The sequence below is a fragment of the Scyliorhinus canicula genome, chromosome 16 (genome assembly GCF_902713615.1).
Source record: "Scyliorhinus canicula chromosome 16, sScyCan1.1, whole genome shotgun sequence".
NCBI lineage: Eukaryota > Metazoa > Chordata > Chondrichthyes > Carcharhiniformes > Scyliorhinidae > Scyliorhinus > Scyliorhinus canicula.
Window position 1 is genome coordinate 121510210 of NC_052161.1, and position 25490 is coordinate 121535699.

Genomic DNA, 25490 nt, shown 5'->3' on the forward strand with positions numbered 1-25490 from the left:
GGCTTTATAATCATCTTGAAAAGAACAAGTTGATTAGCGATAGTCAACACGGTTTTGTGAAGGGTAGGTCATGCCTCACAAACCTTATTGAGTTTTTTGTGAAGGTGACCAAACAGGTGGATGAGGGTAAAGCGGTTGATGTGGTGTATATGGATTTCAGTAAGGCGTTTGATAAGGTTCCACACGGTAGGCTATTGCATAAAATAAGGAAGTATGGGATTGAAGGTGATTTAGAGGTTTGGATCAGTAATTGGCTAGCTGAAAGAAGACAGAGGGTGGTGGCTGATGGCAAATGTTAATCCTGGAATTCAGTTACTAGTGGTGTACCGCAAGGATCTGTTTTGGGGCCATTGCTGTTTGTCATTTTTATAAATGACCTGGAAGAGGGTATAGAAGGATGGGTTAGTAAATTTGCAGATGACACGAAGGTCAGTGGAGTTGTGGATAGTGCTGAAGGATGTTATAGGATACAGAGGGACATAGATAAGCTGCAGAGCTGGGCCGAGAAGTGGCAGATGGAGTTTAATGCGGAAAAGTGTGAGGTGGTTCACTTTGGAAGGAGTAACAGGAATGCAGAGTACTGGGCTAATGGCAAGATTCTTGGTAGTGTAGATGAACAGAGAGATCTCGGCATCCAGGTACATAAATCCCTGAAAGTTGCCACCCAGGTTAATAGGGCTGTTAAGAAGGCATATGGTGTGCTAGCCTTTATCAGTAGGGGGATTGAGTTTCGGAGCCACAAGGTCATGCTGCAGCTGTACATACTCTGGTGCGGCCGTTGCTGGAGTACTGCGTGCAGTTCTGGCCACCACATTATAGGAAGGATGTGGAAGCTTTGGAAAGGGTTCAGAGGAGATTTACTAGGATGTTGCCTGGTATGGAGGGAAGGTCTTACGAGGAAAGGCTTAGGGAATTGAGGTTGTTTTCGTTAGAGAGGAGAAAGCTGAGAGGTGACTTAATAGAGACATATAAGATAGTCAGAGGGTTAGATAGGGTGAACAGTGAGAGTCTCTTTCCTCGGATGGTGATGACCAACACGAGGGGACATAGCTTTAAATTGAGGGGTGGTAGATATAGGACAGATGTCAGAGGCAGTTTCTTTACTCAAAGAGTAGTAGGGGTGTGGAACGCCCTGCCTGCAACAGTAGTAGACTCGCCAACTTTAAGGGCATTTAAGTGGTCACTGGATAGACATATGGATGAAAATGGAATAGTGTAGGTCAGATAGGCTTCAGATGGTTTCCCGTCGGCGCAACATCGAGGGCCGAAGGGCCCGTACTGCGCTGTAATGTTCTATGTTCTAAAAGTTTCAAAGCAGAACACTGTGCTAGACTTCGGATGGCAAAACCCAGACCTTTCAGCACCCGAGAGATCGGTGGGACTCGGTTCAATTGGTTGGTTGGTGGCTACTGAATTGACCAAAAGGCTGCATTCTGCCCAGTAACAGGCGGTGATTGGGTGCTTCCTGAGCAGGAAGCTTTCAGAGAGCCTGGGGAAGCAGTTGGAGACCTGGACACTCAGAAGAAAGGACCGTATCGCTCTTTTCCCTTGCTTTGCTCCAGAAAAGCTGTATAGCTGTTCTGAAGCTATAGAGACCTGAGAATCTACAGTGAAAACCATTACAGACTGATAACCTGAATCTCAAACTGACAGCCTACATTGAAGAACTGTGTGTTAAAAGCAACCATCTGAAACAAATATTCTTTATCTTTTTACTTTTGTTACTCTTTTTACTCTTCTCCCCTCTGTGTTTGTCTGTCTTGTGTGTATATAGGGGGCAGGACAAGTTTAAGTGGGGGACGGGTTTATGCGTAACCTGGTGTATTTATTGTGTATTTAAATATAGTTATTGTTATGAATAAACTTCATTGTGTTCAAAATTAAAAGACTATAGTTAATAGGCAGATATGGGCTAAAGACTTTGGGTGTTTTTCTAAGAAATAGTTATTCATTTCAACTGTGTTGCGACTCCGGGTCAAGTGGACTGGCATTGACCGTTCACTCGGCCAGGGGGTCGTAACAGCTGTTTGACTATGAAGGCACCACAGCCATAACTTTACGTTAATTGTTCATTTGCCAGCAGCAGTCTCTGTCCTCAGTTTAGAGTGGGTAACAGGCCAATCACACTTTCATGATTGGGGCACTGAGGCCAACTGTGTCCCTGCTGTCTAGGGGGAGATGACTATACTGATGTAGCACAGATTGGGTGACACAATGACCGGGTTTAGCTTAGATGGTTTGATAGATACAAAGAGTGGTCTCCTCATCTGGAATTGGGGATAGGCAGGATCTGTGAAAATGGGAGGCAATGAATGGCCAGAGAATTAAGTTTCAGCAACATCCACCCCATCCCCACACCTGCTGCTCCCTCTACCCCATTCTTAGTCCCCTCCCTCAGACTCCGCATCCAACTCACTTCTCCCGCCTGACAACCTGCACCCCCCCCCTCCCCCCCACCCACTCCCCTCCTTTCACCTCTCACCCCCTCAAGTTATAGTGACGTACGATGCAGTCAATGTGGAGTTTAGGAGCAGACTGGTTCGCATTCTATACAGTTCTGCCAGGGTCAGTTTGCGGTGCTGCCCAGGTTGAGGGTCTGACATTGTCCGTTTGGGATGTTCAGAGGTACTGTTGCCCCTCAGCTGTGACTTGGTCTCCTCCTCCTGACCACGAGGGGCCGTGAGCTTGTCTGTAACACACAGAAAGTTCAGCTCACTCTCTATATCAGAGCATGACAATGTACAGGGCTGTGAGTCAGGCTCCAAGCTTGGTCCATCTACAGGGTAAGCATGCTGTTTCCCAAAGTTCAGCTCCTCAACCTCCGACAGCATGCTGTCTCTGGTGCTTATACCCGCAGTGTCCATAGCCCTCCCCATTCTCCCTGGAGAGCTAGGGCATGAAGTTGTTCTCATCTGTTGAGCCTCTGCCCGTTTGAGAACGTCCATCACCTTGGTGATCGTGTGAGAGTGCAGAGGAGGGAGAGTAGCCGTGTTTGACAGTTCCTCATCGGAGGCTTTCAGCTGGACTTTTCTTTTTTCTGTGAGCACACAAAGTTCAGTCAGGCTCTTACTCAGCGACGGCCGACTCAAAATGCAGGGTTCTGAAGATGAGGAAACGTGTTTGGCAAGATTGGTCTCCGATTTTGATTTGAAGATGTTAGACTTGCAACACAGGAACTGGACCGGACTCTGTCGGCAAATCTGCGGCGATGCCGGTTGCTGGCGGGGAGTCAGCTCTCCATCTTCATCTGCTGATTCCCGTTGTTGCTCTTCAAACGCGTGTACTGAGCTTGGAGACAAGGTGCCATAAGCGCTGTCAACAGAGGCCAAGTGGCAGTCATCACTCTCCAGCACCTGACCTGTGGTACTTGGTATGAAGAGGCTTGAAGAGGTCACCCCATGATCGAATAGCTCCTGGGTTGGGGTGCTGGAGGATTCTGTGCTGTGGAGCGAGGTGTCATCGGACTGAGAAGCAGCTCGCTCAGTGTCAGGCGAGGAGAGATCTTCATTCACATCGATCAGCACAACAGGAACTCTGTCTGTCACACTTTCTGACTGACTGCAAGAAAAAGACAAAGAGATTAATGAAACAAGGGAGAGGCAGGGAAAGAGGGAGAGACATGCTAAAAGAGAAAGAGAGATAGAGAGAGAGGAATGGGAATAGAGAGAGGCTTGTGGAAAAAGGGAGATGGGGAGATAAGAGAGATAGCGAAAGAGCAACAGGCAAAGCAAAACAGACAGAAAGAAACAGTGATAAATTCATAAAGAGACTGAGAAATAAAGCAGGAAACCAATAAATCCTGTGCTGGGACCCTGGATTTACTGTCTGGGGCTGGTTTAGCACCAGGGCCGGCTCAAGGCACCGGCAACTCGGGCAGTTGCCCGGGGCGCCACGTGCCGGGGGGCGCCAGAGACTCGGGTCCCGCGCATGCGCAGTTGGGCCGGTGCCAACCAGCGCATGCGCGGTGGCCGCCCACCCCCAAGGCGCCCCCGCTCGGTCCGCCCCCCCCCGGTCCGCCCCGCTCGGTCCGCCCCCCCGCTCAGTCCGCTCCCCCCGCCCCCCCCCCCCCTCGGGTCCGCCCCCCCCTCGGGTCCGCCCCCCCCCCCCTCGGGTCCGCCCCCCCCTCGGGTCTGCCCCCGCCCCTCGGCCCCGCCCCTCGGCCCCGCCCCTCGCCCCCCCCGCCCCTCGGACCCGCCCCCCCCGCCCCTCGGCCCCCCCCCCCCCCCAAGGGTGCCGAAGTTCAGCTTGCCCGGGGCGCCAGCAACCCTAGGGCCGGCGCTGTTTAGCACAGGGCTAAATCGCTGGCTTTGAAAGCAGACCAAGGCAGGCCAACAGCACGGTTCAATTCCCGTGCCAGCCTCCCCGAACAGGTGCCGGAATGTGTCGACTAGGGACTTTTCACAGTAACTTCATGTGACGCCTGCTTGTGACAATAAGCGATTTTCATTCATTTCAAATTTTAAAAGTTCTAATTTCTTCTGTTGCCAGTCTAAAGGGCTAAAACTGGGGAAAGGCCAACGTCAGTACCGTGACCAGGAGTTGTAACAGAGATGTAGATATGAAGGGTGTGTCAAGCTCTGTGATCATTCTAGAAACAGGTGGGTGATGTGAGAGGGCAGAGAGATGATGTAAATGACCTCCAACTGTGCCTGAGCGTGACAGTAACTTGTCCATCAGACTGAGGTCAGGCACATGCGGAGAGTTAAGCTCCACCAAAGGTGAATTTGTCTCAGTAACAGTCCAAAGGCAGGAAGTACAGGGAATGAGATCTGACAAACTCACCTTTGTTGTGTTTCAAGTGTGTCATCAGTGTATTTGTGTAACAGAGATGGTGACTGTGTTGCAGAGGTCTCACTCTCCACATCCTCTTCATCGGGAAGCCTACATCGTTTCTGCACAGATTCCTGGCTCCGTAATCTCTCCAGCAGGATCTAGATAAGGAAGTTAAATGTATTTGTTATATCCGTACGTTTTCAATGGAATGATCAGGGGATTTTTAAAAATCCATTTCCGGGATGTGGTCACTGGTTAGACCAGCATTTATTAGTCAGACACATAGGAGGAGATTCTCCGCTGCCCCAGCTGCATGTTTCTTGGCCGCGCACCGTTCACAGGCAGCGGGATTCCCACTTCCCACTGCCTGTCCATGGGATTTCCCATTGGAGCCGCCCCACGCCGCTGGGAAATCCGCAGGCAGGGGTGCACTGCCGGCAGGAAAAGAGATTCCTGATGCCGCGTACACTAGAGTTTGGAACTCTTCAGTGTTCTGCTGTAAACATTGGACACCCAGAAAGGAGGATGTCAAAGGTAATTCTGTGAAGTGACTCCATGCCCTTTGCTTGACATGTTAATACACATTTCATCAATGTGTTTGCAATTGACCAGTTTGAGTGTCCCACTCAGCTGAGTGTCCTTGTGACCCACAGGGTCAATGTATGCCCAGAAATTGTAAAGCAGTTAGAGGTCCTCCCCATTACCTGAGCGTTGAATATCGCCTCAATCCATACTTTGGACTGCCCAGTCACATTGGCTTGAAAGGTGAAGGCACCAATTGCATTGTGAAACTCATTCAGATAAATCAACAGGAAGACACCTAGGAATGGACAGAGACATTGTTAAATATGATACATACAGAAACACACGCATGCACACACATACAGAAACATATGCACACATACACACACACAACAGAAACATATGCACACATATAAACACACATACAGATACACACGCACACACACAAACAAAAACACATGTATGCACACACACAAACACAGACTCTTGCAGATATACACGCAAGCACACAAACACATGCACCCATGCAAATGCATACACGCACACATGCATACACACAAACACTCACGTACATGTAGCGACAAATGGGAGGAGGTCCGAGTACTTCAGGCTCCACCGTGGGACGAGGCAGGGGTGCCCCCTGTCCCCCTTGCATTTTGCGTTGGCAATTGAGCCTCTTGCCATGGCTCTCAGGGAGACGGGGAGGTGGAGGGGTTTGGTGCGAGGTGGGGAGGAGCACCGAGTGTCGCTGTATGCAGACGACTTGCTGCTGTATGTAGCAGACCCGGTGGGGGGAATGCTGGAGGTGATGGAGATTCTTGCTGAGTTTGGGAGTTTCTCGGGTTATAAATTGAACCTGGGCAAGAGTGAGCTGTTTGTTGTACACCCGGGAGATCAGGAGGAGGGGATTGGTAGACTCCCGCTAAAGAGGGCAGTGAGGAGTTTTAGGTACCTGGGGGTTCAGGTGGCTAGGAGCTGGGGGACTCTGCACAAGCTCAATTTTACTAGGTTGGTGGAGCAGATGGAGGAGGAATCTAAAAGGTGGGACATGCTGCCATTGTCGTTGGCAGGTAGAGTACAGTCCGTTAAAATGACGATGCTCCCGAGGTTTTTGTTTTTGTTTCAGTGCCTCCCCATTTTCGTTCCGAGGGCCTTTTTTAGGAGGGTGAACAACAGCATTCTGGGATTTGTTTGGGCGCACGGGACTCCAAGGGTAAGGAGGGTCTTTTTGGAGCGGGGCAGGGATAGAGGGGGGCTGGCGCTGTCCAACCTCATTAAGTACTATTGGGAGGCTAACGTCTCGATGGTACGTAAGTGGGTAATGGATGGGGAGGGGGCAGCATGGAAACGGATGGAGATGGCGTCCTGTGGAGGCACGAGCCTGAAGGCACTGGTAACGGCGCCGCTGCCGCTCCCTCCAATGAGGTACACCACGAGCCCGGTGGTGGCGGATACCCTCAAAATTTGGGGGCAGTGGAGGCAACACAGGGGGGAAGTGGGGGGCTTGGTGGAGGCCCCGCTGCGGGGGAACCACCGGTTTGTCCCAGGGAACATGGATGGCGGGTTCCTGGGGTGGCACAGAGCGGGCATTAGGAAGTTGGGAGACTTGTTCATTGACGGGAGGTTTGCGAGCCTTGGTGAACTGGAGGAGAAGTTTGAGCTCCCCCTGGGGAATATGTTCAGGTACCTTCAGGTCAAGGCATTTGCTAGGCGGCAGGTGGAGGGGTTCCCTTTGCTGCCCCCGCAGGGGGTAAGGGATAAGGTGCTTTCGGGGGTGTGGGTCGGGGATGGGAAGGTGTCTGACATCTACCAGGTGTGGGGGAGGTGTCGGTAAAGGAGCTGAAGGCTAAGTGGGAGGTGGAGCTGGGGGAGCAGATTGAGGAGGGGACATGGGCGGACGCCCTGGAGAGGGTGAACTCCTCCTCTTCATGTGCGAGGCTTAGTCTCATCCAGTTCAAGGTGCTGCACCGGGCCCACATGTCCGGGTCTAGGATGAGTAGGTTCTTTGGGGGCGAAGACAGGTGTGTCAGGTGCTCGGGGAGTCCAGCGAACCATGCTCATATGTTCTGGGCATGCCTGGAACTGGAGGAGTTCTGGAAGGGGGTGGCGAGGACAGTGTCGAGGGTGGTAGGATCCAGGGTCAAGCCAAGCTGGGGACCCGCGATATTTGGGGTTGGGGTGGAGCCGGGAGTGCAGGAGGCGAAAGAGACCGATGTTTTGGCCTAGTAGCCCGGCGGAGGATCTTGCTGCAGTGGAAAGATGCGAGACCTCCGAGCCAGCAGCAACCCGGGGGGGGGGGGGGGGGGGGGGGGGGGGGGGGGTGGGGGGGTGGTTAGGGGGATAGTGTTTAAGTTACATTTGCTTATTGTTAATTTATTTTGTTGGTTATTGGGTTTGGGGGGGGTTTGTTATATGCATTGTTACGGGTGCCGGGGGGTGTTTATTATTGTTATTGTTATTATTGTTCTGTTGCTCACTTTTATTGTTCTGTTGCTCACTAAGAAACCGTATGAGTAGGTTCTTCCCAGAGGTGGAGGACAGATGTGAACGGTGCCAAAGAGGCCCGGCCAACCACGCCCACATGTTCTGGTCTTGCCCCAGACTTGTGGAGTCCTGGACAGCCTTCTTCGAGGCTATGTCCAAAGTGGTGGGGGTGAGGGTGGAGCCATGCCCGATAGTGGCGGTCTTCGGGGTTTCAGACCAGCCAGATCTATTCCTGGGGAGGAGGGTGGACGCCCTTGCCTTTGCCTCCCTGATCGCCCGCCGTAGAATCCTGTTTGGCTGGCGGCCAGCAGCACCGCCCAGAGCTGCAGACTGGCTGTCCGACCTCTCGGAATCTCTCCAAATGGAGAAAATCAAATTCGCCATCCGAGGGTCGGACGACGGCTTCCACAGAACGTGGGAGCCATTCACGCGACTGTTCCGGGACCTGTTTGTGGCCAACGAACAAGAGGAAGAATAGTCGGGTGGCCAAGAATCAGGGGAAAATGGACGGGAATCGGGGGAAGGTAGCCGGGGGGTTGGGGGGGGGGGGGGGGGGGGTGCTACGGGTTCGTTATGGGGGTTTGTTCTCATGGTTTTACGCTTATTTCTTTTTCTTGTTAATTTATTGTTTTTGTATTGGAGGGGAGGGGTTACTGTTTTTCTCTGTTGTGATAAAATTTGTTGTTGAAAACTTGAATAAAAATTATTCCAAAAAAAAAGGAAGGACAAAGCCGCAAGCGACAGTCTGATGGCAAGCTAAGGCCCAAAACCAAATTGTAAATAAACGCCTATAAACATGTGCCTCGGCCATATTGGGGAATGTAAAATAGGTATGCCGGTTAAAGGGGGCGGCCACAGTTGTTATTATGAAGATGCTTACCTGTAAATATACATGTCAATTTTTGCGTGTTTTTTTTCTAATAATTTGTAATTTGTTGGATATAAAATATGAAAACTCAATAAAAAACATTTCCAAAAAAAAAATATTGTTCTGTTGATATATATTTTTCAAAAAATTCCAATAAAGATTATTTAAAAAAAAACAAAAAAAAACGTACACATACGTATACACGCACACAGACAGACACACGCATGCACACACACAAACACACATACAGAGTCACATAGCATCATAAGGTCAGAAATTGGGTTGGATGCTGATGATGTAGATACTGAAACAGTCTGCCACATGGGGCTAGCCCTGGACAATATTCAGGATTAGGTTGATAAGTGGCATGTAACATTGATACTACACAAGTGCCAAGCAATGACTATCTCCAACAAGAGAGAATACAGCCACCCCCTTTGACATTCAATGGGCATTAACATTGTTGAATCTCCCATCAACATCCCGGAGTCACCATTGACCGGAACTTTCATCAGCCACATGGAGACTGTGGATGCAAGAGCAGGTCAGACATTGGGTATTCCACTGTGAGTAACTCACCCTTGACTTCTATAGCCACCTGGGGTGGCCACATCCCGATTTCAAAATGGACACTCATGAGGAGTGTAGGGAAAATTGGACAGCTACAGGGAACACAAGCAGGTGCAAGGTTTCCTGTGTATTAAGATTTGCAGAACCCAGACAGAACCAAAACCAATAGCCATTAACATACTAATGAACGATCGCCAGAAACAATCAGAGACATTGAAACAATCGGGACCAAGACAGACTCCCCGGCGCCAGTGGGAGCTAGGACATAGGCAGGCCAACGAACACCTAGGGCCCGCCCAACGATCAGGGAACAACTCCAGTATTGGAGAAAATCGATGAGAACGATTGAGACATGGTCCAATTAATTGGGACCAAGTCCGGGGTCCGCCCAAAAGGGCGCGAAACCCCTGGGGCCTATAAGATAGCGCCCCCAAGTTCAGTTCCTTCTTCTTGGCCTTGGCTCTCAACGAGGAGAGACCTGCCTAGCAGCTGCATCAACCAAGTAAGTCTCAAGTCAACGCACGCTACGAGATAGACGCTCCTAGCTATTATCCCATACCAGCTCGAAGCCAGCAGAATCAGAACCGGACAAAGGCCATTGTTCCTCTGACCTGGTGGGCCATTCGAAAGCTAAGTATAGGCTTTTAGTAGTAGTGATAGTTTAGTAAGCAGAGTTTTATGCATGAGTAGTGATTGACTGTGTGTATAATAAATGTGTATTGATTTCAAACTTATTAACTGGTGTATTGAGTTATTGATCAGTACTTGGCTTTGAACCTCGTGGTGATATCAAAAAGATACCTGGCGACTCTAGAGCAAAGGTTATTAAAACAGAGAAATTAAGGAAAAGCATAACGAGCAACGCTTCTCAAAGCCTTTCTCGCACCTACAAGGTACAAGTAAGGAGTGTGGCGGAATACTCAAATCTGTTTAGTTTTGATGAAACCCACCTGGATCTCTCAGCTCCCTGCAGATGATTTTCTCCACGAGCAATGGTTGCCGAATTACTTTGGTCTTCTCCATCTTCTTCACCGGCTTGGTGATGAGGAAAATATCAGTGAAGAGGAAACAGTAAACATCCATCTGTAAAAGAAAGGATTTCTGGGATAACCGCAGGGAATGATCCTGCCACACAAGGCAGAGGTTTCAGATACCAAAGGAACAAAACAGCAAGAAAATTCGACACCGTGAAACCCAAAGTCTGAGAAACTAAACAACGGGAAACTGAGACTGGACACTGAGAAACCCAGAGACTGAGAGACTGGACACTGAGAAACCCAGAGACTGAGAGACTGGACACTGGGAAACCCAGAGACTGAGAGACTGGACACTGAGAAACCCAGAGACTGGACACTGAGCTCAGAGACTGAGAGACTGGACACTGAGAGCCCAGAGACTGGACACTGAGAGACCCAGAGACTGAGAGACTGGACACTGAGAGACCCAGAGACTGAGAGACTGGACACTGAGAGCCCAGAGACTGAGAGACTGGACACTGAGAGACCCAGAGACTGAGAGACTGGACACTGAGAAACCCAGAGACTGAGAGACTGGACACTGAGAGCCCAGATACTGGACACTGAGAGACCCAGAGACTGAGAGACTGGACACTGAGAAACCCAGAGACTGGACACTGAGAGACACAGAGACTGGACACTGAGAGACCCAGAGACTGAGAGACTGGACACTGAGAGCCCAGAGACTGAGAGACTGGACACTGACCGCCCAGAGACTGAGAGACTGGACACTGAGAAACCCAGAGACTGAGAGACTGGACACTGAGAAACCCAGATACTGAGAGACTGGACATTGAGAGCCCAGAGACTGGACACTGAGAGACCCAGAGACTGAGAGACTGGACACTGAGAGCCCAGAGACTGAGAGACTGGACACTGAGAGACCCAGAGACTGGACACTGAGCCCAGAGACTGAGAGACTGGACACTGAGAGCCCAGAGACTGAGAGACTGGACACTGAGAGCCCAGAGACTGGACACTGGGAAACCCAGTGACTGGACACTGAGAGACCCAGATACTGAGAGACTGGACACTGAGAGCCCAGAGACTGAGAGACTGGACACTGGGAAACCCAGAGACAGAGACTGGACACTGAGAAACCCAAAGACTGAGTGACTGGACACTGAGAGCCCAGAGACTGAGAGACTGGACACTGAGCCCAGAGACTGGACACTGAGAGCCCAGAGACTGAGGGACTGGACACTGAGAAACCCAAAGACTGAGAGACTGGACACTGGGAAACCCAGAGACTGAGAGACTGGACACTGAGAAACCCAGAGACTGGACACTGAGCCCAGAGACTGAGAGACTGGACACTGAGAAACCCAGAGACTGGACATCGAGAAACCCAGAGACTGAGAGACTGGACACTGAGAAACCCAGAGACTGGACATCGAGAAACCCAGAGACTGAGAGACTGGACACTGGGAAACCCAGAGACTGAGAGACTGGACACTGAGAAACCCAGAGACTGGACATCGAGAAACCCAGAGACTGAGAGACTGGACACGGAGCCCAGAGACTGGACACTGTGAGCCCAGAGACTGAGAGACTGGACACTGAGAAACCCAGAGACTGAGAGACTGGACACTGAGAAACCCAGAGACTGAGAGACTGGACACTGAGAAACCCAGAGACTGGACACTGAGCCCAGAGACTGGACACTGTGAGCCCAGAGACTGAGAGACTGGACACTGAGAAACCCAGAGACTGAGAGACTGGACACTGAGAAACCCAGAGACTGAAAGACTGGACACTGAGAAACCCAGAGACTGGACACTGAGCCCAGAGACTGAGAGACTGGACACTGACAGCCCAGAGACTGAGAGACTGGACACTGAGAGACCCAGAGACTGAGAGACTGGACACTGAGAAACCCAGAGACTGAGAGACTGGACACTGAGAGCCCAGAGACTGAGAGACTGGACACTGAGAAACCCAGAGACTGAGAGACTGGACACTGAGAAACCCAGAGACTGAGAGACTGGACACTAAGCCCAGAGACTGAGAGACTGGACACTGAGAGACCCAGAGACTGGACACTGAGAGCCCAGAGACTGAGAGACTGGACACTGAGAAACCCAGAGACTGGACACTGGGAAACCCAGAGACTGAGAGACTGGACACTGAGAAACCCAGAGACTGGACACTGGGAAACCCAGAGACTGAGAGACTGGACACTGGGAAACCCAGAGACTGGACATCGAGAAACCCAGAGACTGAGAGACTGGACACTGAAAACCCAGAGACTGAGAGACTGGACACTGAGAAACCCAGAGACTGAGAGACTGGACACTGAGAAACCCAGAGACTGGACACTGAGAAACCCAGAGACTGAGAGACTGGACACTGAGAAACCCAGAGACTGAGAGACTGGACACTGAGAAACCCAGAGACTGAGAGACTGGACACTGAGAAACCCAGAGACTGGACACTGAGAAACCCAGAGACTGAGAGACTGGACACTGAGAAACCCAGAGACTGAGAGACTGGCCACTGAGAAACCCAGAGACTGAGAGACTGGACACTGAGAGCCCAGAGACTGGACACTGAGAAACCCAGAAACCAGAGCATTGATAAATGCTTCAGAAATTCTTAACACCCAAGCACTGAAGACTGAGAGAACCCAAAGTTTCAGCGTCCGGGCGATGAACACCTGGAGGCCAATGGAAGGGAAACGAATCAATGGACGTTCTGTCACCCAGCCTCTTGTTCATGCCGTCACCAAGGCTTACAGGCACGTTTGCCCCCTCAGTTTTTCTTGCCCATTGGCTCACCTTGCAATCTTTTCCTTCTTTCATTCTCAGGCTTCCCTCAAGCAGCAGTTGCCGTGTGTCATCGGATGAGGTACCGAGCATCGGAGCTGTCAAGTCCAAGTGGCAGAACTCCTTCAAAACCTAATGCAACAAAAGGAGCTGTCAGACCTGGCTGCTTCTGCCCATTACCCACACAGACTGTGGGCAATTGTGTCTACTGTCCAGAGGAGCATCAGAACCTCAGAGCAACAGAATAGGGGCGCGATTATCCAAAATGGTGAGAAACAGCCGACGCCGGAGTGGAACCCGGAGTGTTTCACTCCGGCGTCGGAGGCCGCTCCTCGCCCCCTATTCTCCCCCCGGGGGGCTAGGAGCAGTGGCGCGTGAATCCCGAGTGCACGGCCGTGGCGCTTGCGTCAAAGTGGCACGCCGGGAATGACGCGGCCGGCGACGCCAAAGTGACGTCAGCCACGCATACGCAGGTTGGCCGGTTGGGAGAGAATAGGGGGCGAGGAGCCGCCTCCGAAGCTGTTGTGAAACACTCCGGGTTTCACGACGGTGTCGGCCGTTGCGGAGAATTCCGCCCCTGATGAGCACGCCCGTGGTGCACGATCCTCCCTCCGCCCCCCACAGGCCCCACACTTACCGGTTGCGCGATGTTCACACCGGCAGCGACCAGGTGTGGTTGATGCCGGCTTGAACCTGTCGGGTTCGTCAGGCCGCTCGGCCCATCAGGGCCGGAAAATCGGCAGTCGGCGTGAGAAACGCGAGCGGCGATTCTCCGAGCGGCGAGTCGCAAAATGCGACACGCCATTTTGCGGGTGGTGAGAGAATCACGGGGGGTGCCAGGGTGGCATGTCGTGATTCGCCCGGCCCTCCCCCGATTCTCCCACCTGGCGTGGGGAGCGGAGAATCGCGCCCTAGTAGTTTGTACCCATTAACAACTGGGCCTCTGGGCAGCTTATTCCTTTTACTTACCAGGGCCTCTAGGCCTTCCTGCAATTTTAATAATATTCTCATATGAGCGTTAATGGGTAATAAAATGATTTGTGCATCTATGCCCCTTGACCTATCTGCTTGACCCCATTTAGATGGGCAGTAATTGGCCTCCTTAATCTTCCTACCAAAGAGCACTTCCTCACACTTAACTATATTGAAATTAATTTGCCAACTACAAACCCATTGCATGTTTATTAACATTGCCTTGTGTGCTATTACACGCTCCCTCAGCATTAACTATACCTCCCTCAGTGTTAACTTTTTCTCCCAATTCAGCATAATCCACACATTTTGACAATTCCTAAGTCATTTATAGTAAGAAGTCTTGCAACACCAGGTTAAAGTCCAACAGGTTTGTTTCAAATCATTAGCTTTCTGAGCACTGCTCCTTCCTCAGATTCACCTGAGGAAGGAGCAGTGCTCCAAAAGCTAGTGATTTGAAACAAACCTGTTGGACTTTAACTTGGTGTTGTCAGACTTCTTACTGTGCTCACCCCAGTCCAACGCCGGCATCTCCATATCATAAGTAATTTATGTATATAATGGATGTTATATTCTTTGTTGTAGTCGCAAAGAGAAGGAATCAGAGGCGGCACACGTTGAGTTTGTGCAACATAGTGCAAGAGTCCACCTTGATGAAGTACTTCAGTGGCACAACGTCCTCAGTATATGTCCCCAAAACCACATCAGATGGTTGTACTGGAAGATACTTCAATTTCTCACAGTATATCGATTAAGGTATAAGTGATACTGCAGGGTCCGTGTCCACTTCCACCTTAATAGTGTTCCCATCAATGCTGGTCTCCCTGTACTGCGAGAATGCTGAGCTTAAATTCCTTAAGCTGACTTCGTATTTGGTCTTCTGTTGGATCACTGAACTTGTGAACTCGCCATGCAGACTTTGCAGTATTTTTCTTGGTTACACTTCTTTTGTGCTGATGAACATTAGAGTGACCAACATGCCTTAGCAATGTGACCAACTTTACTACATTTTTGCATTTGTTCTCCTCATTCCAACAATTTCCAGCCATATGTCGCACTTGGTTGCAGCGATTACATCGTAGATTCCTGGTGGATCTGCTTCTCACAGACTCTATCTTATGGACTTTAGCTCAAACTCCAGTCAGCGAAACATCTCTCGCAGCAGGCTACATAGACCTTGTGATTTCTGTAGCAGATTTTAGGGTTAATGCACATGCAGATCAACAATTTCCTTTGGAGGGTTTCATTCCTGAGGCCACAAACTAATCGGTCGCGAAGTGTATCATCCAAAGTCTGACCAATTTCGCAATGCTTACTAGCTTTCGCAGTGATGCAACAAATTGTGAAATGTTTTCCGCTTCCTCCTCTGCACGACGGTGAAAGAGGAATCTACCAGCTAGTAATAGGGATGGGGAGAGAAATGTTCTTGCAAGACAGTCATTAAGACATCATATGATGTGTCTCCAGGTTTAGCTGGGTGTAGTAAATGTTGTAGTAACATTAATGTTGTCCTCCCAGCCGAGCTGAGAAAGGTTGCAGTGTGCAGGTCTGCTGTGTCTGACTGGCTTTAAGGAATGACTGGAACCTTTCCTCATAAGAATTCCATGTCTCCTCCTCCTCGTCAAACGCGCCCATGGTGCCTTTTCCTCCTGCCATTTTTGGATTGCAGCTCGCTGATCTGTGATACTCAGCCTGTTTTCCCTGCTGTTTATTGCCGATAAACTCACAGCGCACAAGTAGACCGGCTGTTTGGGTGCCTTGCTATCGATTCCCGGGCAGTAGGTTGCAGAATCAGCAGCCCCATAAGTTTGCGTTCCCGTGGTCCAGTTCGGTGCCTCGTGAGTGGTTCCCGCAGCTCTTCCAACTAAGTGCACTGAAAACTTTGATCCTCCATTTGAAGCAAGTCTCCAGTAATTTGCAGTGGTCCGATAGTTTCTTTTTTCTTTTTTAAAACCTGTTTACTTGCACTAATGGCTGTCGCGATCGACAGATGATTTGCCGACGCCGTGCTAGAAAATGTGTAGCGTCCAAATATATACTGGAGTTGTTTTTACTGCCACAACAATGATTTGACCTGGGAAGTCGATGATATTTTCGCGACCTCACTCCCAATGGTTTATGGGCCCAGATCTCTGTCGATGATTCCTTCTTCTGGCTCACAAAATCGTTGCTGAAAGTTGTTTTTCTCCCTTTTTTTGTTTACGGCCCAGATCTCGCCGCCAGTTTCTCTTTTGTTATATTCTTTGTTGCAGCCACAAAGCGAAAGAATCAGAGGTGGCACACGTTGAGTTGGTATAACATAATGCAAGGGGTTTATTGACATGATGCTGCTCAAACAGGGTACAATGGTGAACTTCCCAAAAGTCCATGATGCACTCTGATAACGTAATTGCATAATAGGGGATGTTACACCAGCCAATAGCGTTACTCTGATACATAACAAAAAACAACAGAGATCCCAGCACTGATCCTTGTATCTCGAAGATCTGAGTAAGGTATTCTCTCAATATATGAGATGCTAGGGATGGATATGGGGGCCAGTGGGCTTTTCTGATGCTCAGGAAATGGTGAATTACAAAATCATCATTGTGTGTTTTACTCTTAAACTGAGGGAGGAGTATAAGGACAGAGTAGACTAAAAAGTCTCAGCAGGTTCCTGGGGCATTGTGGCCTACACCTTTTGAACCAGACTGATCCCTTATCGGAGTTATGGTGAAGGATGATCTTTCCTGAACTACGACCTTTGTGGAAGAGAAGGCTAACCTGCTCCACTAGGTGCATTAGGCCTCAGTCTCGACCCCCTCTTTCTGCCTTATTCTCTCCCCCTGTTTGTCTCTCCCCTGTGCCTCAGTATCCCTCTGATCCCCTTGCCTTTGTCTCTCCCTCCCCTCTCTGTGCTCTCCACATGGTTAAGCATCTCTTTTACCTTCTCCACTTCATCCGAGCTCCCGTCCACTACCTCGTAGGAATCAATGCGATTAATAATCTCTGCCAATCGCTGCTGCTCCTGCAGCTGATGCATTCGGGAATTCACATGTACGATAAAACTCTCAACGGAACTGACCTGGAAATAGAAGCAAGAGTTGAGTTAAGATTCAAGGCGGAGGGCGGCACGGTGGCCTAGTGGTTAGCACAACCGCCTCACGGCGCTGAGGTCCCAGGTTCGATCCCGTCTCTGGGTCACTGTCCGTGTGGAGTTTGCACATTCTCCCCGTGTCTGCGTAGGTTTCGCCCCCACAACCCAAAAACGTGCAAGCTAGGTGGATTGGCCACGCTAAATTGCCCCTTCATTGGAAAAATGATTGGGTACTCTAAATTTAAAAAAAAACAAAAAAAAAAGATTCAAGGCGGCACCTCAATGAATCACAGGCCTCACAAGCAGTGAGATGTTTAGCCATGTTAAATATCAGCCAGCGGGGGTACAGATGTTATGGCCAAAAATGTGTCCAAGAATGACAGCATGGCCATGACTAACAGCCATAACGGAGGGTGAGACTGAACAAAAGGGTGTGACCATGACTGTGGCCATGACCAATAGCAAAAGCATGACCAGTAGTGTGAGTGAGAATGACAGTGTGAGTGACATTGACAGCATAAAGTGTATCTATAATGTGACCATGTTTGTAAGTGTGACAGAGTGTGACTGTGACCAAGAGCATGAGCAAGACCAACAGTGTATCAGTGACAGAGGTTGTGAAGAGTACATACCATGCTAATGATGGCATCTCTGGCATGAGGGTCGTCGGTTTTCTTGAGGATAGACTTGAGGAGCAGCGGGTACTTGGTGAGTCGTTGATGAGGTTTGACCAACATGTCACTGAGCTTCAGCCGATTACACTGCTTGTGAGTCTCTGCCCACTGCAAATGGACACAGAAGTAATTATGCAGGAAGCACACTGCCTCACTTCCTCAAACTGACTGTCTGTCCAACTCTCTCAGCATTGTTTGAGCTCTCTGCATCTCTACCTTCTGCCTGCAGATAGCTACAGTAAATCGAGCACCTCAAAACTCCCTTCCCCTCTACTCCTTGTCCTTTCACTTAGAGCAGGGAGAGGTCACTGGATCACACTGACCGTTATGTAGATCCTGAAGAGTTCGTTGTCACGGAGATGGTTTCTCATGTACTCCATGCAGCTCTCCTCCTCCATACAATATTGAATATAAGGCTTAAAGCGCACGCCAAACTGGAGAGTGTAGAGAAAACAAATAATTAATACAGAGACAGGAGTAGCGATACACAATTTGATAGATAATGGTGTGGGCTATTTGTGGAAATTGTAACCAAACAAGCAGCCCATTAGGTGTGGTCAAGTGGGAACTGGTTCTGGATTTATTCCTGATGTTGGGAATGACCTCAGGGAAATTTGGAGCAGAGAAACATAGGTGCAGGAGTAGGCCATTCAGCCCATCAAGCCTGCTCCACCATTCAATACAATCATGGCTGATCATCCACTTGGAGCTAATTAAAATCCACAGCCTCTGTGTTTTCACACATGGAAAGTCACGTTGGTCATACCAGTGATGGGTTTTCACATTTTTCTTCCATCAATCCCCACTGTCCTGACCCGCACCTGCAACCATCCATCATTCCCAGTGAGAACTGGGATGCAGACAAGCCTATGCTGTCACACCAGCAGATGGTTGTTGCATCAGTTTGGAACAGAGCACAAGGCTGTGTCTTGCCCCATCTCAAATGGTGGGATGCAAAATGGCAGGCCTGCGGCGGCAGCTCAGCAACAGCTTACCCCACCACTATACAATCACTTCAAGAAGCACGGGGTAAAATCATAACTTACTATCCCACTCTCACCTCCCACCGTATTGCCTGTGTCTTACCGTCTTGAACCCCTTGTGGAAGTGGATGGGGTTGAGCAATGTTTTACTCTCTCTGGCTGCTTGTAACACAGGAGCCATCACCTCTCGCCATAGCTTCTGGTGCAGTTGGATAATCTCTTGTATGTTACAGAATAGTTTCTTCGGCTCCACCTGCACAACATCATGAATAAAGTCAGCCTTCCGCATTTCACACATATATTCAACATCCAAATGCCTATGTACAGGCAATAACCAGGGTCAAAGAACAGGCAACCACCAGAGCCTGTGTACAACACCACTTTCAAAGTGTAGACAATCACTGCGGCCTACAAACACCTGGGCCTATGGACAGGAAAAGACTAAAGCCAGTGTGCAAACACCAGAGCCAGTGCACAAACACCAGAGCCAGTGTGCAAACACCAGAGCCAGTGTACAAACACCAGAGCCAGTGTACAAACACCAGAGCCAGTGTACAAACACCAGAGCCAGTGCACAAACACCAGAGCCAGTGTACAAACAAACACCAGAGCCAGTGTACAAACACCAGAGCCAGTGTACAAACAAACACCAGAGCCAGTGTACAAACAAACACCAGAGCCAGTGTACAAACAAACACCAGAGCCAGTGTACAAACAAACACCAGAGCCAGTGTACAAACACCAGAGCCAGTGTACAACAAACACCAGAGCCAGTATACAAACACCAGAACCCCAGTGTACACACACCAGAGCCAGTGTACACACGCCAGAGCCAGTGTACAAACAAACACCAGAGCCAGTGTACACACACCAGAGCCAGTGTACAAACAAACACCAGAGCCAGTGTACAACAAACACCAGAGCCAGTATACAAACACCAGAACCCCAGTGTACACACACCAGAGCCAGTGTACACACACCAGAGCCAGTGTACAAACAAACACCAGAGCCAGTGTACACACACCAGAGCCAGTGTACAAACAAACACCAGAGCCAGTATACAAACAAACACCAGAGCCAGTGTACACACACCAGAGCCAGTGTACAAACAAACACCAGAGCCAGTGTACAAACACCAGAGCCAGTGTACAAACACCAGAGCCAGTGTACACACACCAGAGCCAGTGTACAAACAAACACCAGAGCCAGTGTACAAACAAACACCAGAGCCAGTGTACACACACCAGAGCCAGTGTACAAACAAACACCAGAGCCAGTGTACACACACCAGAGCCAGTGTACAAACAAACACCAGAGCCAGTGTACACACACCAGAGCCAGTGTACAAACAAACACCAGAGCCAGTGTAGAACAAACACCAGAGCCAGTGGACACACACCAGAGCCAGTGTACAAACACCAGAGCCAGTGTACACACACCAGAGCCAGTGTACACACACCAGAGCCAGTGTACACACACCAGAGCCAGTATACAAACACCAGAACCCCAGTGTACACACACCAGAGCCAGTGTACACACACCAGAGCCAGTGTAAAAACAAACACCAGAGCCAATGTACAAACACCAGAGCCAGTGTACACACAAACACCAGGGCCAGTGTACAAACACCAGAGCCAATGTGCAAACACCAGTCAGTGTACAAACAAACAATGGGGCATATTTACTGACATTAATGTGGCCTAGCAAACTCAAGGGCCTGTATACAGGCTAACAGGGCTAGAGCACTGACAAACATAAGGATTTCTAACCATATTTTCCACGCAGGAGGGGCTGATCCTGCAGAGCTTTCTGGCTCCACATACATTGTTCACTTCATATACAACAAGGTTCTTGGTTATGATGAATATTAAAAGATCAGCCTCACCTCAGTCAGTAGACCTGATTCCTGCAGGTTCACCAGACAGCACAGGAAGAGCTGTAAGAAGAAAGGCTCAAAGTGAGTAACACTGGCTAAATAATGGTCCCCAATTCAGGCTAGGACTGAGCTCACAGCAAACCTCATGCAAGAGTTATTCGTATTGATGAATGAGGGAATTCAGTGAACTCCAGTGAGAGTCAGCATCTTCAGGGAGAGGAGGGGGAGCTGAGCCCCAGTGAGAGTCAGCACCTTCAGGGAGAGGAGGGGGAGCTGTACCCCAGTGAGAGTCAGCACCTTCAGGGAGAGGAGGGGGAGCTGAACCCCAGGGAGAGTCAGCACCTTCAGGGAGAGGAGGGGGAGCTGTACCCCAGTGAGAGCCAGCACCTTCAGGGAGAGGAGGGGGAGCTGAACCCCAGTGAGAGTCAGCACGTTCAGCAGAGGAGGGGGAGCTGAACCCCAGTGAGAGTCAGCACCTTCAGGGAGAGGAGGGGGAGCTGAACCCCAGTGAGAGTCAGCACCTTCAGGGAGAGGAGGGGGAGCTGAACCCCAGTGAGAGTCAGCACCTTCAGGGAGAGGAGGGGGAGCTGAACCCCAGTGAGAGTCAGCACCTTCAGGGAGAGGAGGGAGCTGAAGCCCAGTGAGAGTCAGCACCTTCAGGGAGAGGAGGGGGAGCTGAACCCCAGTGAGAGTCAGCACCTTCAGGGAGAGGAGGGGGGGCTGAACCCCAGTAAGAGTCAGCACCTTCAGGGAGAGGAGGGGGGGCTGAACCCCAGGGAGAGTCAGCAGGAATACAAATAACCTGAGCCTCTGTACAATCAAGTACAGGCAAAGGAGGATGAGTGTTGGGAGTGGAGTGAAGTGCTTCATCCATGCAGACACATGGCTGCACCTATTGATGATTCAGGGCTTTCTGAGGTGAATGACTACATCACTGATGAGATAATCGGGACACAGTCAGAAACATGAACATGACAGTACTATTTACAGTGGGAAAATATCGACAAGCTGCTGAGTAGGAGGGAATCCACAGGATTAGGCAATCTCATAATATCCCAAAGCCCAGGGGTCCTGAACACGTTGCCCATTGCGCTTACAAGCTGGGGACAGGACAGAGACTCACATTTGTGATAACTCGTAGCTTCTTCATATAGGCGACTTCTGTATTTAGCAGCTCCCAGAGGGCCTCCTGTTGATGACACTGCTTCCGAGTCAGCTTCTGTTGGGGAGAAGGATACACAGGGAGGTGGTGATATCATCGTACCAAAGTACTCAAGCTTCCCTCCTGTAAATATCCCACATACTAAAAATCCCCCCATTAAGATTCCACAGCACCCGTCTACCTGTGCTCCCCATATATGTGGGGATATTAATGGGGATGTCTGGGTATGTGCAGCTTTATTGGTGGACCTGGATATGGAGAATGAGGGGATTCTAGGACTATTCTATAATAATCTTTATTGCCACAAGTAGGTTTACATTAACACTGCAATGAAGTTACTGTGAAAAGCCCCTAGTCACCACACTCCGGCGTCTGTTCGGGTACACTGAGGGAGAATTCAGAATGTTCAAATTGCCTAACAGCACGTCTTTCGGGACTTGTGGGAGGAAACCGGAACATCCGGAGGAAACCTACGCAGACATGGGGAGAACGTGAAGACTCCACGCAGACAGTGGCCCAGCGGGGAATCGATCCTGGGACCCTGCCGCTGTGAAGCAACAGTGCTAACCACCACGCAACTGTGCCGCCTCTACATCCTCCTAAACTTGATTGAGTTCAACAATATCAGATCGTAATCTCTGTTCCCATTATCTCAGATAACAGTTCCTGGTAATGATTCTGCTATTGCCATTTACACTTCCTCTCGACCCGTCCTTTGTTTTTTTTTTACTTGTTTCACCCACATTTGGTTTCCACCACCACCCCTTTGATTATTTTACTTCCCCTGCCTCAACCCTATCATAGATCTTTCCTTCTGTCGATTCGTGCCTTCCCCTCTTGCCTGTCTCTGTATGAGTTGTAACATCCCTAACTTTACCAGATGCGAGGGAAGGTCGTTGCTGAAATGTTAACTTTCTTTCTCTTTCCACTCGTGCTGCCTGAGCTAATCAGTGTTGCCAGAATTTGATGTTTTTATTACCCTCATACCCTCACTTCCCTCTCATGCGTAACACCCCTCCTATAAACAATACAAATTAAGCGAGGGATTATGAAGCTGGGCTAAGTGTTACTGAGCTCAGCATGGGGTTGTCTCATCCACGTGTTATTCACCACAGTCACTCAGGAGAATTGGGAATTAGAAATGTGACAAGATTTAATGAGGAAGCAATTATTTCTTTTTTGTCCCAGCCTTAAAGTTACAAAGCCAATGCTCAGATGGACAGGGCAAATCCGTATTCAATCTCATTGCTTGCTCCAAAAACCAACACAAATTCAAACTGAAGGCAATTCATGGTCTCCACAGGAGAGACATACAAGATCCAAACTGACAAAAAAAGACAGCTTGGGCTTGATCTGAAACTTGATCTGAGCCAAAAGGTTGAGAAGCGATGAGGAGGCAATTTTAATCTAGCTCAAATCTGACATACCTCTGGAGAGGCTCGAAGCTGACACTGCAGGCCCAACGAGAAGTGGGTTATACCGAGATGTCACATGGGCCCATTTTCACAATAAACTTTCAATTCAAAGACCAAAGCAATCTAATGAACATAGCAAAAATCCTCAGTGAGGCAAAAACAATAGAAAACAAAAGGCTTGTTCCTCCGGCCACGCTGCGCCGGTAAAGCATCACGCTGTGGCACAATGTGGCCAGTGAAAGTCGGGAAATCCCTGTCCCCGGGATCTACCCAGCTCGTAATGTCGAGCGAGATTGAACGCAATCTCGTTAAACATTGCAAGGGGAATCCCGCTCACAATGGGCAGGATCACGATTTCGCAAATCTGCATATTAGAGCGAGGCAGTAAGCAGATTCCCAAGGTACCTGCGGCTTTGGGAGTCAATCCCTTTGCCACAGGGACCTTGACAAGTGCTGTTTGGTACTGGTCCCCACAAACGGAGACCAGACAGATTGGCACTTGTGAGGGTCTCCCAGGGGATCGGAGGCCCCCAGTTGCATATCCTTTGGGCAGGGTGCCAGCCTGGTGGTGTCCAAGTGGCACTGCCAGCTGGCAGGGGCACTGCCAGGGTGCCAGATTGGCACTGTTAAGGTGCCAAGTTGGCATTTTTTTTTGTAGGCGCATGATCGGCTGGGGTTGCCTGATGTGGGTGTTCGGGGAGGGGGGTCATGGCTGGGACCCACACGTGTTGTGTTCGGGGAGGGGGGCTGTGGCTGGGACCCTCCCATGTTGTGTTCGGGCTGGGGGTGGGGGGGGGTGGGAGTTTGGAGTTTCTTTTTGGGGAGTGCCGGGAAACACGTGGCTGAACGCGCTCGCTCGGCAACTTTGTTTTATTTTGGGAAGATTGCGCCCATAATTTTGTTGGTGAAATATTTACAAAACAGAATTCCAGGGGAATCACTATAATTACTGAATAAATTTCTAAATGTACATTCAAAAATTATTTTTAAGCTGTTTGTCATCATTTATTTTCCCTTTAAAGGTTATTAAATTAAGTGAACAGTGGGAGAGTGGCAGGATTTACTCAATCATTGTTGGCACACACTCTACAAGCAGAGTTTGAAACCGGGACTCAGTACCCGATGTGTTAGTCAGGATTCCTGCTGCCAGATAGACCTTGACTAGAAAGTGCAGGTATTGGATGAGGCCAGAGTCAGGAAGTACTGCGATGCCCTCCCACTGGAATATCATAATGTGTCACAGGGCTCAGACAGGGAGAATGGTCACTGGGAGGAGATATCAGAGCATGCCTGGAGGGATTTTAATGAGGTGTAGGGGTTTGGGCTGGGTTTGATTTAATGTCCATTTGAACAGCATCCTAGCCTGGCTGATCCAGTCACCTTGGGATCCTCAATGATCTCCTGCCAAGATCCCTCGAGGTACAGGTTGGTGTCCTCCTCTTCTTCCCAGGAGTCCTGGTCGAATCGTAGCTGTGCTGGCAGTTTGGGTAGACCAAACATGGTGTATGTGTGAAGCTTGCTCTGAAGCAGGTCCATTTTATCCATTTCCTGCACAGAGATAGACAGAATCAACAATCACAACCATGGTCAAGTCTGGGCGACAGAACCTTCCTATTCTCCCCTTGTTCTGAAGATGCTGACTTGTGCTGAGATTTGTTTTTAAAATCTTTAAAATTCATTTACGGGATGTGGACGTTGCTGGTTAAGCCAGCATTTATGTCCATCCCTAGTTGCTCTTCAGAAGGTGGTGGTGAGTTGCCTTCTTGAACCGCTATAGTCCTTCAGGTGTAGGTGCACCCACTGTGATGTTACGGTGGGAGTTCCAGGATTTTGCCCCAGCGACAGTGAAGGAACGGTGATATATTTCCAAGTCAGGGTAGTGAGTGAATTGGAGGGGAACCTCCAGGTGGTGGGGTTCCCAGGTATCTGCTGCTCTGGTCGTTCTAGATGGTAGTGCTCGTGGGTTGGAAGGTGCTGTCTAAGGAACCTTGGTGAGTTAATGCAGTGCATCTTGTACACATGATACACATGATTGCCACTGTTCGTCGGTGGTGGAGGGTTTGAATGTTTGTGGAAGGGGGAGCAAGCATCTGGGCTGCTTTGTTCTGGATGGTGTCGAGCTTCTTGAGTGTTGATGGAGCTGCACTCATCCAGGCAAGTGGAGAGTATTACAACACACTCCTGACTTGTGCCTTGTACATGGTGGGCTGGCTTTGGGGGGATCAGGAAGTGAGTTACTCGCCACAGGATTCCTAGCCTTTGACCTGCCCTAGTAGCCACAGTATTGATATGGCTACTCCAGTTCAGTTTCTGATCAATGGTAACACCCAGGAT

General features: G+C 49.7%; 1 protein-coding gene across 5 annotated transcripts in view; it reads right to left on the reverse strand.

Moving 5' to 3' along the window:
* The window catches only part of LOC119979371 (pleckstrin homology domain-containing family G member 5-like), a 146360-nt gene that overhangs the window by 5021 nt on the left and 115849 nt on the right, over positions 1-25490 (reverse strand). For 4 of the 5 annotated variants that reach the window (XM_038821501.1, XM_038821498.1, XM_038821499.1 and 1 more), the window contains 12 exons: positions 24537-24704; positions 21703-21798; positions 20589-20639; positions 18807-18956; positions 18044-18154; positions 17679-17828; positions 16897-17034; positions 13011-13130; positions 10168-10300; positions 5478-5593; positions 4783-4931; positions 2506-3558 (listed from right to left, as the gene is read on the reverse strand). In XM_038821501.1, coding sequence (XP_038677429.1) covers positions 2506-3558; positions 4783-4931; positions 5478-5593; positions 10168-10300; positions 13011-13130; positions 16897-17034; positions 17679-17828; positions 18044-18154; positions 18807-18956; positions 20589-20639; positions 21703-21798; positions 24537-24704 — 2435 coding nt within the window. The remainder of the gene's footprint in view (positions 1-2505; positions 3559-4782; positions 4932-5477; positions 5594-10167; positions 10301-13010; positions 13131-16896; positions 17035-17678; positions 17829-18043; positions 18155-18806; positions 18957-20588; positions 20640-21702; positions 21799-24536; positions 24705-25490) is intronic. The other variant, XM_038821500.1, reaches the window with a different exon arrangement.